Genomic DNA, 18,549 nt, shown 5'->3' with positions numbered 1-18,549 from the left:
CGCCCCGCCCACCTAGGAGGGGACGCATAACGTCACGTCCGCCAACGTGCAGCGGCCATCGTTGATTCGGTCTGCGACGCCTTTCGCGGAAGTTCCTGTCGCTAAAACGTTCCGGTTTCAAGATGGTCGCCTAAGCTATTTAGCGACACTTCCTTCGATTTTTCTCTGTTCCCCTAGGGTGGTTGTTTTTTTTCAACCTGGATGTGACGTACTAAAGGACCCGACGGAAATAGAACTGAAGGCGTTCTAAAATGGCGAACCGTACGGTAAAGGATGCGCATAGCATCCACGGCACCAACCCTCAATATCTGGTGGAGAAGATCATTCGGACTCGAATTTACGAGTCCAAGTATTGGAAAGAGGAGTGCTTTGGCCTTACGGGTGAGCAAGAGGGCGCCAGTCCTCCCCAACCCCTGCGGTCTTGTAACCCAGTTCTGACAGCGCCGGTGGGATCGGCCCCTAGGGGGTGAGACTGGAGGGGAATCGGTTAGTCATTCAGAAAAATCTGAGCGCCTACTCTGTGCCTAGTCTTGTGTTGGGCTTTGGGGACACAGATGGATCTGATAGGATCTTATTCTGAAGGGTGTCACAGTTCGGTTCTTTTGAGTCATTCCATGTTTAATGATAATTTGGTAGATTCCAAAAGTGAGCTCATGACCATTGTTTTCCCTCAACACTAGGTTACATTCCTTGTCACCTATTTTCATTGTATTCTGCATCTTTCAACTACTCATTACACTTCCAGTTTTTAAAAATGTTTTCTCCCTTGCCAGACTGTGAATTCCATGACAATAGTAATGCTGTCCCTCTTCTTTATCCCTCTACCTCTGTCTATGGTACTTGGCACTTAAGTATAAGTTGCCAACTGTAATGTTGAATGACTTAATATAGCGTTTATCCTAAAGGAACTTGAAGAAATCTCATTTATAAAGTGATTTCCCATTAACAGTATCTAACATTTATTATTTGCTGTATGTCAGGTAAATATTAGCATTTATTTGTAGTGTCTTATTTGATTCTCATTATAGCCCTTTATTATTTTCAATAATATTTAATTAAATATTTAAACAGAAACCTTTATTTAAATAAAAGCCTTTGTTATTCAGATTTGAACGGACAGGGTCAAAGAGAAGTGAAGTGATTTGCCCTAGTTCACATAGCTAGTGATTGATTTTTGATAAAAAACATTGGAAGATTATCTTTGCCATTTCTAGATGAAGTTTGCTCAAGGTTATGTAGCTTATTGAGGAGTTGTTTGTTGTTACTGTTTTGTTTCTTTTAACTCCTAGTCTGGCAGTTTTTCCCCTAACATGATGGTTAGACTGCTTGGATTAAAGTCTAGGTTCTGCTCCTTTCTGGCTATGAACCTTGAGCAAGTCACTTAACCTTTCTTAATCCTCATTTTCCTTAGATCTAAACAAGGGCAGCACTAGAACTTACCTCATGGCTTGTTGTGAAGATTAAATGAGATAATACAAAATGCTTAGCAGAGTACCTGGCATATAATAACCTTTCAGTGTATGTTAGCTACTGCTGCTCCTGCTGCTGCTGCTGTTATTGTTGTTGTTATTGTTGTTGTTGTTGTTGTTGTTATTATTATTATATAGTTGTCCTGATATTAAAATGATGAGTATTCAGGAGCATCAAACCTTGAACTAACTTCTTTACACTTCGACTTGGAAAAGCTTAGTTCTAATATGTCTGAGATGCCACTCTGTTTTTGTTTTTGTTTTTTAGCTGAACTTGTTGTCGATAAAGCCATGGAGTTAAGGTTTGTGGGTGGTGTCTATGGTGGCAACATAAAGCCAACTCCCTTTCTGTGTTTGACCTTGAAGATGCTTCAGATTCAACCTGAGAAGGATATCATTGTAGAGTTTATCAAAAATGAAGATTTCAAGTGAGTTAAATGTTGATGTGAAATGCTGACTAGCTAGTATAAAAGCTTCAAATTCTAGAATTTGGCTTTGGTTAAGAGAAGTGAAAACAGTGTATCTTATTTCTGCATAGTTCCACTCTAGGATTTTGCTCTTGAGCTCTTGAGTTTGTATTTTGTCTGTTCTGATTGTATCTATCTTTTCCTTTACATTATCAGTCTTGGTAACTTCCCCCACAGAAGAGTATTTCACAAACTCACTGAATATATATTAAGCAGAAGTGAATGTCTAATATGTTGGTAGCACTGAATGCTTAAGGATGAAGAAAACACATAGTTTTCTGTGTGTGAAGAAAGAGAAACTTTGGTAAAGTTTGTAAACTTTAAAGTAAAGAAGTAAACTTTGGTAAAGCAGAGAGAAACTTTGGTGTTAAATGTAGGCTCATGTCCAGACCCTGTTACTAATTACCTGTGACCTTGGAGAAGTTACTTAATTTTCTAAGTTTTACTTTCTTTACCTGTAAAATTGAAACAGCAATAGCGCCAACTCAGGATAGATGTGAGGATTAAGAAAGATAGTGCTGTAAATCTCACAACACAGAGCCTATTGCATGGTAAACACTCCCAAAATGTCAGCTGCTCTTATTTTATTATCCATTCTCAAGGAGCTCACAGACAAGGATGAGAGACACACATACTAACCTTTACAACAACCTTGCAAAGTTATTATCCTCATTATATAGGAGAGGAAACTTAGGCACGGAGCGATTGATTTCCCCAAGGTCAGACAGCTGGTAAGTGGTAAAGCTGGCTTCAGTCCATATTCTTTGCCACTCTATTCTGTTTGTCATATAAAGAAATTATTAAGTTTCAAATGCCTACTAGTTATCCAAGTGGAGATTTGGGTGGGTAGTTGGGATATAGGAGAAAGGGAAAAGAAAGGAATCCTGTAATATTAATGGCTAGAAAATAGCTAACTTTTCTTAGGCACTTAACTATGTGCTGTATGCTGTGCTTAGCACTTTACATACATTTCTTACTTAATACACCAAGACATCAATTTAAGTACTATCATTCCCATTTTACAAGGATTGAGAAAGCAAGTAACTTGCCCAGTGTTACAGAGTTACTCAATAATGGAATCAGAATTTGAACCCAGATGACTTTGACTTTTTTCCGTAACCAATATTCTGCTTCCTAGCAACAATTTAAATATTCATGTCTATGTGAATTAATTGTTATATTTTTAATAAATAAGTCTTATACTTTGTGTTGTTAAATTCAGTATCTCATTTGATTCTTACAATAATTTCATGAGGTAAGTAAGTTCTTAGTTTTGCTGATGATATAATGGGACAGACTCTGAAAGCTGAGCAGCATGTCCCAAGTAAACACAGCCAGTAAGTGGTAGAATGGGAACTTGAACTCAGATTTCCGTATTTTAGCTGTCTTTCTGCTGCCCCATGCTTCCTCTAAAAGTGTAGCTTTCTCATCTGCCAAGGAGAATGAAGACCTTGTTTATCCACTACTGCCATGAGAAAAGCCAGTGGTAAAACTCAGGAACTTTTTAAGATGGGCTGTTGTTTCTCTGTCACCTATCTGTCAGGTATGTCCGCATGTTGGGAGCGCTTTACATGAGGTTGACAGGCACTGCAATTGATTGCTACAAGTACTTGGAGCCTCTGTACAACGACTATCGAAAAATCAAGAGCCAGAACCGAAATGGGGGTGAGTATGGTGTCAAGTGTCTGGACCTTCATCCCTGAGCCAGTTTTTATTTCCCCAGTATCGTGAGCCTCACACTGTCACATACATTGGAAGTGCTCCTCTTAATCCATATTGTTACTGTCTTCATTCAGGTCCTCCATCTCCCTTCTGGGGATTACTCCATTAGACTGCTAGCTTCCTGTCAACCTCACCAAGTCTGCCCATCTGCCTCTCTTTCCAGATGCATCTTATGTTGACCCCTGCCTTGCATCATATGCTCCCTCCCATAAGATCTAGCTCCCAAATGACCTTCTCCATAAAATCATTCCCCAAACCTCCCAAAGTTAGTTTTCCATATGTTAAACACCTTCACAGTTCTTTCTACTGGCTTCTCTAGGACTGTAATTCACCCTAAAATAAACAGACTGAGTGTGCTCATACTATATAGGAATCCCTCTGAAAAATAATAAGTATATCCAGGAGGGGCAGCTCCATATTTTACAAAGAGACACATTTTGTGGTAACATGGGATTCAAGGACTGCAATCAAAACTTTTTCTTACTTAGTATCATAGTAAAAGATTAGTAACGTTTGCCTTTCCCCTCTACATATAACATTAAGCAGTAGAGGGTTAAGAATTTGATTTTATTCTTTAAACTTTTATTAACTTATTCATTCGTTGAATAAATACATATTAAGTGCCAATGTCATGCCAGGTAACGTGCTATGTACTAGAAATAACTTGGTGAATAAGAGGGTTATGGACATCATGAAATTACTTATTTATGACTATATTATATTAAACTAAGATACGGTTTTTCAACCTAGTGACAGTTGGGGCCAGATAGTTCTTAGTTGTGGGGAACTGTCCAGTGCACTGTAGGATGTTGAACAGCATCCCTGGCTTCTACCCACTAAAGGCCAATAGCATAATTGCAGGATGGGTGGTTACTGAGAACCACTGAACTAAGGGAATGTTTACCATAGAAACTCTGAAAAGCTATTGCTTCACTTACCATAAAAGGTACATGATTTTTTAAAATACCAAATCACTATGTTGTACACCTGGAACTAATATAATATTGTGAGTCAGTGATACTTCAGTTAAAAAAAGTTTGCTGACCTATGTGGGGGAAAAGAAAAAGTTACATATTCTATATTTAGAAACTTAGTGGGTTCACATGAAAAATTGCACTTGAGTTTTGTTTTATTCAAGATGTGACCCCTTTACAACTCAGGACTATTTGTGCTTGCTTTTGTGTTTGTCTCTCCTGCTTCTTGGACCGCTTCATTCATCCCTTTATCCTCAGCACCTAAAAGACCCATGGCACATAAATGGCCTCAATAAAGGGGAGGTGAATGAATGAAGATGGTGGTGATGACAGGGCTATGAAGGGTTGTAGTTTGAGCCCGGGTTTGACAGTAGTCCCTTCGGTGTAATTGCCACACCATAGTAGCTTTTATTAGTGAATGTGCAAACAAAGGGAAGCTGCAGAGAATTCATGCTTTGTATATCAGGTACTCTCTTAGATATCTCATATATAAAGTCTTACAGTTCTTTTACTTTTTGGCTCTTTGCATTTATTTCCAAGTTGCTTGAGCTTATGGTTTTTCTTTCAGAGTTTGAACTGATGCATGTAGATGAATTTATTGATGAACTACTTCATAGTGAGAGAGTCTGTGATATCATTCTGCCCCGGCTACAGGTGAGAGATAAAGGTCATACGTATACAATACACAGTACACAGTAAAATGTGTGCAGAGATCTCTTTACACAATAAAACACCATGGATCTCAGGATCCTCTTTTTATTGAAAAAGCACCTTTTAAGAATGAGCTGATGTATGATATGTTACAAGTATACAATATGGTGATTCACAATTTTTAAAATTTATACTCCATTTATAGTTATTACAAAATTTGGCTGTATTTGCTGGTTGTACAATATATCTTTGTAGCTTATTTTATACATGGTTAATTTATACCTCTTAATTCTCTACACCTATATTGCCCCCCTTCCGTCGTCCCAGTGGTAACCACTAGTTTGTTCTCTATACCTGTGAGTCTGCTTCTTTTTTTTGTTATATTCTCTCCTTTGTCTTATTTTTTAGATTCCTTATATGATATCATGTAGTATTTGTCTTTCTCTGTCTGACTTACTTGACTTAGCATAATGCCCTCCAAGTCGATCCATGTTGTTGTAAATGGCAAATTAAAAAAAAATTTTTTTTTTCCTTTTATGACTGAGTAACATTCCATTGTATCCATTCACCTGTTGATGGACACTTAGGTTGCTTCCATGTCTTGGCAATTGTAAATAATGCCACTATGAACATTGAGGTGGACGTATCTTTTCAAATCGGTGTTTTGAGTTTTTTCAGATATATACCCAGGAGTGGAATTGCTGTGTCACATGGTAGTTCTATTTTTAGTTTTTGAGAAACCTCCATACTATTTTCCAGAGTGGCTGCACTAGGTTACATTCCCACCAGCAGGGTACGAGGGTTCCCCTTTCTTCACATCCTCGCCAATATCTGTAATTTGTGTTCTTTTTGATGATGGCCATTCTGACAGGTGTGAGGTGATACCTCATGGTGGTTTTGATTTGCATTTCCCTGATGGTTAGCAGTGTTGAGCACCTTTTCATGTGCCTGTTGGCCAGATATCTGCATGTCCTCTTTGGAGAGACATCTATTCAGGTCTTCTGCCTGTTTTTTAATTGGGTTGTTTGTTTTTTCTTAGGGTCCTCTAAATAAGCAGTCTTTGTGTCTATGAAAAACATAGGACATTGGGAGTGAGAGAAAAACAGATAAAGTGTTTGTGGGGAGAGCTTTAAAAGTGAGTTATTAACACAAGAAAACTTTGTTGTTGAAAATGTTATATTAAGGAGATTGTAGCTAGAGTGGGTTTTTAAGCTTTTTGAGCAGCTTTTTTTCAAATTGATCTTCATATAAAAACCCAAGATGTAAAACAGATAAAAGGAAAGTCAGGAGTGGGAGACTGACCTACCTTAAATATCACCTTTATCATCCTACCTGCCATTCATATTGAAAAATGATTGTCCATGAAGTACTTTTCAAGAATGAGTTTTACAAGAGGGAAGGGTATAGCTCAAGCAGTTGAGGTCCTGGCTTCAATCCCCCCCGTACCTCTTCTGAAAATAAATAAAATAAATAAACCTAATTACCTCCCCCCACCAAAAAAAATTTTAAAAAAAAAGAATGAGTTTTACAGAGTATGATTGTAAAATACAAAGAGAAAACAGATATAGTAGGTACCCTAAAGAGAAGGGGAATGATATATCATGGAGAGCTGGCTGAACAGAGAATTAGGAGACCTAAGTTTCTGGGTTGCAACTATCAACACAATCAAGTATAATGACTATATCTATCACCCCCAAAAGTTTCCTCCTTTCCTTTGGTATAATCTCTCCCTCCCACTTCTCTCTCTTACCCCTAAGCAACCACTGATACTCAATCTGTCACAATAGATTAGTTTGCATTTTGGAATTAATGCAGTACATGCCTTTTTTGGTCTGTCTTTTCTTACTTTGCATAATCACTTTGAAATTTATCCATGTTGTTATGTTTATCAATAATTTTTAAATTTCATTTATTGCTGAATAGTATTCCATTGTATGGATATACCACAATTTGTTTACTCATTCATCTGTTTATGCAGAATTCTGGGGTACAAGGTCAATCTACAAAAATCAGTTATATTTCTATATACTAGCAATGAATAATTGGAATATTATGTGAATTTCACCACAATAAAAAACAGATCAGAGGGATTTGAAAAACTTCAAAGTAAACAGTAGAATGGATTGCAGATATATGATAAATGGGTGAGATAAATTTGCTAGAGGCAGCACATCTGCTGGATGAAGGTAGTTGGTAGATAAGTGCTCACACTTAAATGCAGTGAACCAACTCTTCTTTTTTTTTTAAATCTATTTGTTTATTTTTATTGAGTTATAGTCCGTTTACAGTGTTGTGTCAATTTCCAGTGTAGAGCACTATTTTTCAGTTATACATGAACATACATATATACATTGTTGCATTCTTTTTCACTGTGAGCTACCACAAGATCTTGTATATATTTCCCTGTGCTATACAGTGTAATCTTGTTTATCTATTCTACATATGCCTGTCAGTATCTACAAATTTTGAACTCCCAGTCTGTCCCTTACCACCCCCCTGCCCCCTGGCAACCACAAGTTTGTATTCTATGTCTATGAGTCTGTTTCTGTTTTGTGTTTATGTTCATTTGTCTTTTCCTTTCTTTCATTTTTTTTTTCAAATTCCACATATGAGCGATCTCATATGGTATTTTTCTTTCTCTTTCTGGCTTACCTCATTTAGAATGACATTCTCCAGGAACATCCATGTTGCTGCAAATAGCATTATGTTATCGTTTTTATGGCTGAATAGTATTCCATTGTATAAATATACCACATCTTCTTTATCCAGTCATCTGTCAATGGACATTTAGGCTGTTTCCATGTCTTGGCTATTGTAAATAGCGCTGCTATGAACATTGGGGTGCAGGTGTCTTTTTGAAGTAGGGTTCCTTCTGGATATATGCCCAGGAGCGGGATTTCTTGTTCATATGGTATGTCTATTCCTAGTCTTTTGAGGAATCTCCATATTGTTTTCCACAATGGCTGCACCAAATTGCATTCCCACCAGCAGTGTAGGAGGGTTCCCTTTTCTCTACAACCTCTCCAGCATTTGTCATTTGTGGACTTTTGAATGATGGCCATTCTGACTGGTGTGAGGTGATACCTCATTGTAGTTTTGATTTGCATTTCTCTGATAACTAGTGATATTCAGCATTTTTTCATATGCCTATTGATCATTTGTATGTCTTCCTTGGAGAATTGCTTGTTTAGGTCTTCTGCCCATTTTTGGATTGGGTTGCTTTTTTTTTCTTATTAAGTCATATGAGCTGCTTATATATTGTGGAGATCAAGCCTTTGTCAGTTTCATCTTTTGCAAAAGTTTTCTCCCATTCTGTATGTTGTCAAACCAACTCTTTCATAGTGATTCAGTTACAGAAAATCTTATGAAATAATCCTGAAAATTATCTCCCCTTTTCCATATTGGCTACTGTAGACTCTATAGTGAAGAAAATGAGATTTCAAATCTGAAAACCAACTTTCAGGGGCCAATTCTCAAACTTTTTATCTTTACCTGCTGTTATTTTTAGAAATACCACAAGAAATGGAATACTTTGAAGTACAATCAGGTTGTAGTTAAGGACTCCAAAGCCTAGTAATCTCTAAACAATCATTATTAATGCAAATAAGGTAGTCTGCCTGCAGTGCCTGGAGTATAGAATGAATGACCACAAAACAAGCTTCACGAGGAGAAAGAAAATGAAACATGACTGATTTATGTTATCATATCACCAAGAGGTGTGTTCAGGTGTGGGCTTCTCTATGTCCTGGATGAAGTGACCCTTAAGACTACCTTTTGCTTTGATTTCTATTCTTAATAAGCAACCCAAAGATCATCAGTTTAGCACCTGATGTGCCCTGGCATTGGCCAGGAGCTGCTCTGGAATGAATTCTGATTTTATCAGACACAAATACTATGAATTAATACATTGACTTTAGTCACATTAGGGATTCAGATGCCCTATCTGATGCAGTCCTAGGTCCCAGTCTGTGGTGATCCTTTCCAAGGAGCCCTTTTTCAAGGGACTGACTTCACTGAGTGGTATCTTTGTGTCATTTCTCATAATCTTTATAGAATTTTGTTAGGGATGAGTGAGAGCAAAATAGCATATACATGTTACTATTTATTCTAGGGCTATCCAACAATCTTTATGTCTTCATATTTTATGTCTTTATGTCCACAAAAAAATGGTAAGGGGTCTTACAACCCAGCCAGTCCATTTGTCAGTTTTGAACTCACTTTTGCCTTTCAGGCCCTTATTGATCAGTAAGCACTGCTAAGCCACATCTCAGAAGAAAGTGGAATCAGGAGACGGATTGTTTTGTTTATATCCTGAGCCTTGTTCAGAATGCATGACTGTAGACCACTCCCAAACTGGGCTGAACTTCAGTGGATCTCTTGGAGTAGACTCTGGTCTGAGCCTCTCCTGGCAGAAATACCAGGCAACACAGTCTTGAGCTTACTGGCCCTTGTTTGTGAAGCCCATTTTTATTTGAGGCTACACCTACACTGATTGATATTCCAGTGACCTTACAGTGTAAGGTCACAGAGAATAGAGGCAACAGAAAATGAAGATGTTCTCATCAGCTTTGTATTTATCTGTTTACAGGAGAACTTATTCTAGGTGTGCAAAACTCCTTAAGAAAATCTTGAACTGTCTTGGATGTCTCTGAAATGAAATTGCCTCAGCTGTTGCTCCATAGCTTTTCTGTCAATCCAGAAGCTCAGTGTTGGGGCTTCAGACAAAGTGGAGGTAGCGTGGTCCCCTAACTCTCATGTTCTCTGTAGAAACGCTATGTGCTGGAGGAAGCTGAGCAACTGGAGCCTCGGGTCAGTGCTCTAGAAGAGGACATGGATGATGTGGAATCCAGTGAAGACGAGGAAGAAGAGGATGAGAAGGTCAGACACCTGGGAGCTTAAGGGGTGAAGGAGGGATAGTTATAGGGAATAGAAATGGTCTCTTTTTGTTTTCAACTTTAACTTTTTTAGCCAAAAAATATAAGAGTTAGTCTTTAAGAGTATGGACTTGATTCCTATCTCAGCTCTGCTATTTACTAGTGGTGTAATCTTGTGCAAATTACACAATACCCATTTTCTCTTCTGTAAAGCAAGGATTATGATACATTCCTCATAGGACTATTATGAGTATTAAATGAAATGATATACATAAAGCCCTTAGCATAGTATTGGAACATTGTAATTGCCTAATAAATGGTAGGTATTAAAATAAGTACTTGGGACAAAAATAATACTGTTCATAATTGAGCATATCCTAAGGAGTCAGTCTAATTTAGGGGGCAAAAATGCCTACTGCATGGTCATGTTCTTTCACTATTAGTTATAATGCTGGAAAGTTGAAAACAAGCAGGCTGTCAGGGAGCAGTCAGGTATATCAATTCAACAGACTATTAGGTAGCCACTGAAAATGTTATGAAAAGTATACAATGTGGAAATGCATATGGGTAAGTTAAAAAACAGGATCTAAAACATTTGTGATTAAAATTATAAGAAGCAGTATGTGTAGAAAAAGGCTGAGGGAAATATAAGAAATGCTGGCTTATAGATACTGAGACAGTGCAGATGGAAGTATAGCTGGTGATTGATTAATGAAGCACAAACCATCCTTGAATTGAAAGCCAGGTGAGGCAGGGGTGCTCTTCTGTGGTGAGTGAGCCAAAAGTAGACATTCTTTTTTTCTTTTAAATGGAAAATTTAATCACATACCTAAGTGGAGAGAACGAGCCTCCCTCTACCCATCACCCCGCTTCAGTAGTGATCAACTTAGCTGTTTTGTTTCCTCTATCTACATCTCTACCCAGTTGGGCCCCCCAGTTATCTTGAAGCAGATCCCAGCCATCATATATCATCCATATTTCAGAAAAGACAGGCTTTTTAAAGCATAACCATGATACCATCACCCCCTCCCAAATCAAGTGATTCCTTAATATCATCATATTCAGTGTTCTACATTTTTAATAGTCTTAACTAATATCCAGACAAGGCCCATAAATTGTAATTGGTTTTTATGTTTAAAGTATCTTGTAGTCTATCAGTTTCATCTGTTCTTCATTTTTCCCCTTCAGTTTTTAAGTATATCAGGTCATATCATTTTATACAGATTTTTACAATCTGTATTCCCTGTGGTGTCACTTAACATATTCATTTGTCCCTTGTAGTTCCTGTAAAGTAGTTCTTAGGTCTAGAGGCCTATTGGATTTGGGGTTTTTATCCCCTTCAGAGTGGAGCAACACTACTTCATAGGTAGTGGCGTGTACTTCCCCCAGGATGAGCAAAGTATGGTTGTCTCTTTTTTGTAATATTCGCAGCCACTGATGATCTTTTACCTAGACCTATTAGGGTTTAAAATGGTGATATTCTAATTATTTCTTCATCATTTGTTATCTGTACCACTGCTATAAAGAGAAGCCTCCCAAATCAATATTTAGTTTTTCATGGGTAAATTATTTGATTATTTCTCTTACCAGTTTTTAAAATGAGTTGATTGTACAGTATCCTCCCAAGGATGAAAGCTCTTTTGCCCTTGGTAACATTGTGAAGTCACGGATTTAAGCATATTTGGCGTGTTTCAGATCATTATTGTCCTTTTTGATGTTCAAATTGTCTCATCTTTGGCTAATGGGGAGTCTCTCAACTTGACTCGTTAAGACTTTTTGATACAGTCATAGTCATCTCAGCCTCCTTGCTTTCTGATATGATGATACGTTCTAGTCATGTCTTGTTACCTTCTGCCCCAGACCTGGAGTTAGCTGTTTTTCCAAAAAGCCCTTGGTTTCGTTTATCGGGATGTGGTTTTTAGAGACCACAGTCTGGGCTCACTGCTACAGACTTGGTGTTTCTAGGCCTTTACAGTTGACAGGGCTAGGGGAAATGTTTTTTCAAGCTGAAAGTACACCATGAGTTTGTACTTAATCTTAATGATCTTATGTCCGTATCTCTTTTTCTTTCACATAGGAAATCCAATTTATTAGGAGATAAGCATACTTACTTATCTCTCACTACTCTCACACAGTCCCAGAATAATGGTGCCAGCACTAGAACAGTAATCGGATTATTAGTGACAGTTTTTTTTTATTTGGTAGTTTTTTTGTCTTTAGGGTTATCCCAGGATGTATTCAAATTACTGTGTTTTAAAATCACAGGTTGGGGAGGGGAGTGTAAACCATGTTCCTAGATGGTTGTCTATAAGCGCATGCTCATCACTGACCCAGTCCATCTCTTCTCCAGTTGGAGAGAGTGCCATCACCCGATCATCGCCGGAGAAGCTACCGAGACTTGGACAAGCCCCGTCGTTCTCCCACACTGCGCTACCGGAGAAGTAGGAGTCGGTCTCCCAGAAGGTAAGGTCTTAGTTTTTGGCCTCTTCTAGGCAGACTTCAGGCACTTTAGTGTTTGGACTTCATGGAAGGGAAGTTTGCTTGCCCAGTCTATTAGTTATTGCACAACAGCCACCCACAAAACATTAGTGGCAGACATTAGTTCACCAGTCTGTGGTCAGTGATATTTTTTGGGGGGATGGGGGGTAAGATGAATATTCACTCAACTTTATAAAGAGATTAGTATTAAATTGCCATAAACACCCCATTTGTAGACAAATATAACTGTACATCACACCAGTAGCTGGCCTAACTTTCCCAAGATGCTTACATGGCTCCAGCTCTTAGTTGAGCATGGAAATTTGTCTGCCACTGATGTGAAAAGTCCCTCAGAAATAATGGTTTTTTGTTTTACATATTCACAGGTGGGAAAAATAAACCCATCTTCCCAGCCCTTTCTTAAGAGTTGAGCTTCCATCTACATGTTCCCTAGAGAGCACTAAACAAATACTGACTCATTCTTTAAAAAAAAAATTACTGGTAATTTGAGAAGGCTTTTTGTAGCACACCAAAATACTTATTTATACACACATTAAAAATCTTGAGTTGGATTTATTTTAAGGGTAAACATACCCTAGCACTGCCAGGGGTGGGTAATGGAAAGGAAAGAACACATTAAATTACTGAATTATAAAAATATTTTCTTCAGAAAAAAATTCCAACAGGGTTATCATTAATATAAAACCAAAGAGAAAAAATAAGCAGTTGTTCTTTGATCCATTAGTAATTTAAATAAAAATGAAAACCACTTCAAAAGCAGCTATAACTGAATCTTTTAAAAAGTTGCAGATAATGAGCACTTCTAAATCTGTACACATGATTCTTTACAGGCAACTTGCAGTCAAGAAGAATCCTTAATATGGCTAATTGTTTACTTTTTTTTTTTTAGAATACAAATAAAAGTTTATTGTACAAAATTAAGGCCTTCATAGTTTATAGTTCACTAAGGCTAAACAAAGACTAGGTAATTTTTTAAAATTTTTTACAAAAATTTCACATATACTCCCCCCTGCTCCACACACAACTATTAAAATGGCCTGAGCAACTGTTATCAAAATGAAAACTATAAATAACACCCAGTCCTTTAAAGACAACTATCCCAACTGTTATTTCCTGGCATAAGTGATCTTCATGGCATGGGATGGTGTGATCTTAAACCCTTGTAAAGCATCCCTGGCAGCTCCAGCCTGGCCATCATTTTCAAATTCAACAAAAGCAATGTTATGCCTCCCAGGTACTAAACGTACTTCCTTGAAACCAGGAAACTGATTAAACAACATGGATAACATCATCTCATTAGTCTCTTCTGGTAAGTTACTAAGGAATACAATATAGTTTGGAGGGTAATCAGGAACCTGAGGATTTGGTGTTGCATTTCCTTGGGTATTAGCTGAATTTGGTGTTCCCTGACCAGGCTTTTTGTTGGTGGTTGCTGCAGTCTGTTCCACAGTTTTCGCTTTTTTCTTTTCTTTGTTAGCAAAAGTGCCATGCTTTTTAGATATTGTATCGGAATCTGTTTTTGCATACTGGATTCGCATTGGTTTGCCATAAAATGGAAACCCCTGTAACTGTCTCAAGACATTTGTGGAAGAGCCCAGTTCCTTAAATATAACAAAGGCTTGCCCCCTCATCTTCAGTCTTTAAAGCTACAATATTCTAATATATGGCCAAACTGAGAAAACAGAACATACAGGGATCTCTTCAATTCTTCTTTTTTAATTTTGTCATTCATATTGTTGATATAAATTGTATGATTTGGTCAGATATCCATGTTTTAGGTTATACTGTTCAAACAGCCTGAAGCATCCATGGCATCTCCTAACAGCCAGAAGCTGGGAACTGTCTTTACGTTTTTAATTGCCATAATTTTTTCTGTTTTTAAAAAATATTTCACATGACAGCTTAAAAAATAAGTGGTTGTTTTGGGGAAGCACTCCAAATACTCAGTCTGACTTAAATCAGATTATGTGGTCAGTGATTTAAGCTAGGATTAGATTGGCAGTTATTTTCAGTATAAGTTATTGTCACTTACCTGTTTTGCGGTCAGCTGTCTGTTGGCTGGTATAGGATGGCCCTACCTAGGATGACTTGAGCAACTCATCTCTATGTATGTCAGACTCTAGGCAAGGTCAGGCATGTTCTCAAGAAAGTAGTGGCAGAATACAAGAGCAAAGAAGCCTAACCATGCAAGCATCTTTCCAGTATCTGCTTGCATCACATGCACAAATATCCCATTGGCCAAAGCAAGCCATATGGCCAATCTCAGACTTAAGAGTCAGAGGGTATAAAAAAAATGATAAAGGACATGAACAACAGAGATGGGTGAAGAATTGGGACAATTTTTGCAATTTATAGTATCCAGTGTACCTACTAAGGTTGTTCTTCCTCTTTTTTCTTCCCATATAGGCGGAGTCGGTCTCCCAAAAGAAGAAGGTAGGCCTTTAATGACTTGTGATGAAGGATAGGGATTTGGGAAGGTGGGTGCTATTGTTGTGCTTATATTGTCAGATAGATATGGGTGTCTAACCAGTCATTTCCACAGCCCCTCTCCTCGCCGAGAAAGGCATCGGAGCAAGAGTCCAAGGCGTCATCGCAGCAGGTCCCGAGATAGACGGCACAGATCTCGCTCCAAGTCTCCAGGTATAGCATATGGGCCTTTTGGTTGTCTCAATAAAGAACTGTAATAGGAGCAGTTAGCCTCCTGCAGTACGGGAGTACTTTACTTTATCGTTGCCTAGAAGAAAAGGAAGTAGGTATAGAATTTGAAAATTAGAGTTCACATCTTAACTGTCACTTACAAGCTTTCCTGATAGGATGATGCACTTGTTTTTTCGTTTGAAATTATAGGATTAAGACCTAACAAAGTAGTGGTAAATACCCAATGTGATGTTTGTGAAAGTAGCCATAAAGCCCTGAATGCATATGAAGTGGGCTCAGTTCTCCTCTCCCCATCTCTCACTCTCTCACACACACACATCAGTTAAGAGAGGATCTACAAGAGGTGTCCCTAGCATGGGCCAAAAAAAGTATTAGGCCAATGAAAGGGATTGGGGGAGGTACAAATGACACTGAAGGAATAGGAGGGTAGACTCTCACTCATCCAATAGCCTTTTCTTCCCCAGGTCATCACCGTAGTCACAGACATAGGAGCCACTCAAAGTCTCCTGAAAGGTACGGATTTACCTCTATTTTGACTTAAAAATTTCACTCTTTATTCAGAAATTGAAGTCCCAATCACAACTAAATTGGACCTGAAATTTTCTTGTATTGATGAAAGTATTTAGGAATTCTTTACTACAGAACAAATTTGGGCTATTACCCTGAGAATTACTAAAATTATATATGTATATTTTGTGTTATTTTGTTTTTCCTTGTAGGACTGCAATTTTAGATAAGGGCATGAGCTTTAATCTCAGGAGATCTGGAGTTCAGTCCTAGATTTTAACACTTAACAGTTGAGTAATATTGGACAAGTCACTTTCATTTGATAAGCTTTCATTAAAAATCTCTATATGCTGTACACTGTTAGGTGCATTCTTAACCTGTCAGAGATCATTTCCTCAATGGTAAATTTTGGATACTAATGCCTAACTCAGTGTTGCTCTTAGACATAAAAACTTTTGGCACATTTCCTGAATATTGGGTATCATCTCCATTCCCATCAGTGTTCGCATACCCCAGTCTTCCTCAAAAGTCCTTGCCCAGCTCCTCAAACAGTTGTTTGTTTTAGTTATTTGTATATGTTGCCGTTTCAGATCTAAGAAAAGCCACAAGAAGAGCCGGAGAGGGAATGAGTAATGGACTCAGTTTGGTCCAGATGGCCTTCTGTGGAGATGAAGGCATTTGTCTATGTGAAAGAATGAAGACCTACTCCCCAGGCAGCTATGAGAATATTTTAGATTTTTTTTCCACCAAGTTTCTTCACTTGTTTTTTTTTTTAAATGAAAAGAGGTGCTGAGTTTTGTATCTCTTTTTGAATCGTAAACATTTGAGGGATAATGCTTCCCAAGGGCTGCTTCTGATCTCTTTGTACAACCAACCTTGCTTGTACTTAAATTTATGAGGGTAGAATGGATTTGAGTAGAGAGTATGAATGACAAGGGGAGGGTGTGACCCCCTGGTGACCCTTTTGTTATTAAATTTGACACACTCATTTTCTATTTTTCTGTGGTTTAAGTTTTGGTTTACTCTGCTTCGAACTGTTCTGAGAATCCTGAGATTTGTGTGGCTGCTGTTACGTTAAAAAAAATCAAGTCAGTAAAATATATTAGCTCCAACTTTTTTTTTCCTACCTATCATATGCTCAGCTCTATATTCTAAGATTAGTAAAAAGCTCAAAGCAGGGAGAAAACACAGCATTTGCCTTAATAAACAGAAGGAGCTTATGCACCAGCTGTGAAGACAACATGTATATTCATGAAAAAAGCTGGACAACACCACAAGATATGTATGTGAGGTGATGTAGCACAGATGATCCTATGGAAATTTATATAGGTTAATAATTTCATCTGTGAACCATCACTTTGCTTCTGTTATTCATCTTTTCATGGAGATAGTGATACAACCTACCACATTCCTTAAGGGGACATTATAAAGATAAATGAACTAACCTTTGTAAAGCAGTTTGAACTCAGAAGATATTAGAAAAGTACAATGGAAAGGAACTTATAAATCAGGGCTGATTTGGTTATAACAAATAATAATAAATCGTTCCTTTGTTTACTTTCAACATCTTCTGTATTTAACAATTAAGTCTTTTAAAATACCTGGTGTTTAAGCTGGCAAAAAAATAACAGTAAATGACCCAAAACATCCTAATACATAAGGTTTTTAAACAAGCACAGTGCCTATTTTTAGCCATGACTTTATTTTATAAAAGGTTCTTTTAAAATATTAGCTCCAACTTTTATCTCCAGTAGCAGCAAGGGGTAATAAACATGAAAACTGGCTAGCAGCAGCTTTGTAAGAAAAGAATGTATTAAAAAATGTAAGGCTTCTTCTGGATTATTTAATCCACTTGCATTGAAAGTTCAACAGAACAGTAAAACTTAGTACCTTTTATACAGTATCCTTATATAGTGTTCCCCCCAATCCTGAATTCCAGTTGAGATGTTCAACCTTTATCCTAACAAGCATTGACATTATCCAAGTCTAGGCAGTAGCAGTAGGGCAACTAGATTGAAAAGGTTTGATAGAGAGAAAAGTATCTAATGCCACTTAGCGTTTTAACCTGAGTTGCTGGACAACAGTGCCATTCACAAAGCCAGAAAATACAACAAGGAAAGACCAAGTTTTAGAGGAGTAGGTAGTGGGAGTCATGGTAATGAAAACGATGCATTCATTTTAACAAAGTTTAATTTGAAATAGCTATGTTATATCTAGATACAGCCCAGACATTGGAAATAATAACTGGAGTTAAGCATAGTGATCCAGACCTGAATTGACAATGTTTAGGTTAATTGTGGAGGGTGTAGAATTAAATGCAATTGCCCAGGAAGTCTTTGTATATGTAGGAAAAGCCAGTAACAGAATCACAGGGAACACCAACACTGGAGAGTAAGAAGTAGTCACCAATTGAAAACTGCAATGCATCATTCAGAAAGGGGAATTAGAAAGTGGGTTAAGAAGCCAAGGGTCTAAGGAAACAGAAGCAAAATAAGGACTGAATAATGCCCCTGGGCACTGATAGGAGGGTGTTGGGATCTTTGCTAGAAGAATTCTGTCTACCTGTACTTACCTTTCCTCCTTTAAAAAGGGAAAAGTGATCAAATGAATTCATGAAGCTCTGATCCCAGCAGGAATTGAGAAGACCAGCTGCCTCAAAGGATCTGTTTCTTGGGAAGCCATATCTGGTCATAGGATAGACATTGTGTTGCTTCCTACTGCACTGAAG

At 37.8% G+C, this 18,549-nt stretch overlaps 2 protein-coding genes and 1 pseudogene across 2 annotated transcripts in view; 1 reads left to right on the top strand and 2 right to left on the bottom strand.

Annotated features, from left to right (window-relative positions):
- The first annotated feature begins 66 nt into the window (after positions 1-66).
- Positions 67-16,820, top strand: PRPF38A (pre-mRNA processing factor 38A). The gene is made up of 10 exons (XM_006200490.4): positions 67-381; positions 1,738-1,897; positions 3,480-3,601; positions 5,201-5,286; positions 10,051-10,161; positions 12,508-12,620; positions 15,063-15,089; positions 15,199-15,296; positions 15,779-15,827; positions 16,412-16,820. The coding sequence occupies exons 1-10, from the start codon at positions 252-254 to the stop codon at positions 16,452-16,454; spliced, it is 939 nt and encodes a 312-aa protein (XP_006200552.1). The 5' UTR covers positions 67-251; the 3' UTR covers positions 16,455-16,820.
- On the bottom strand, positions 13,674-14,427 carry LOC102528998 (U2 small nuclear ribonucleoprotein B'' pseudogene; annotated as a pseudogene).
- Positions 15,292-18,549, bottom strand: part of TUT4 (terminal uridylyl transferase 4) — a 132,622-nt gene continuing 129,364 nt past the window's right edge. The window contains exon 32 of the mRNA XM_072974435.1: positions 15,292-15,390. The gene's annotated coding sequence lies outside the window, so the exon portion shown is untranslated. The remainder of the gene's footprint in view (positions 15,391-18,549) is intronic.

The sequence above is a fragment of the Vicugna pacos genome, chromosome 13 (genome assembly GCF_048564905.1).
Source record: "Vicugna pacos chromosome 13, VicPac4, whole genome shotgun sequence".
Classification (NCBI taxonomy): domain Eukaryota; kingdom Metazoa; phylum Chordata; class Mammalia; order Artiodactyla; family Camelidae; genus Vicugna; species Vicugna pacos.
Note: the sequence above shows the minus strand (reverse complement) of the source record. Positions and strands in the feature narration are given on the sequence as shown.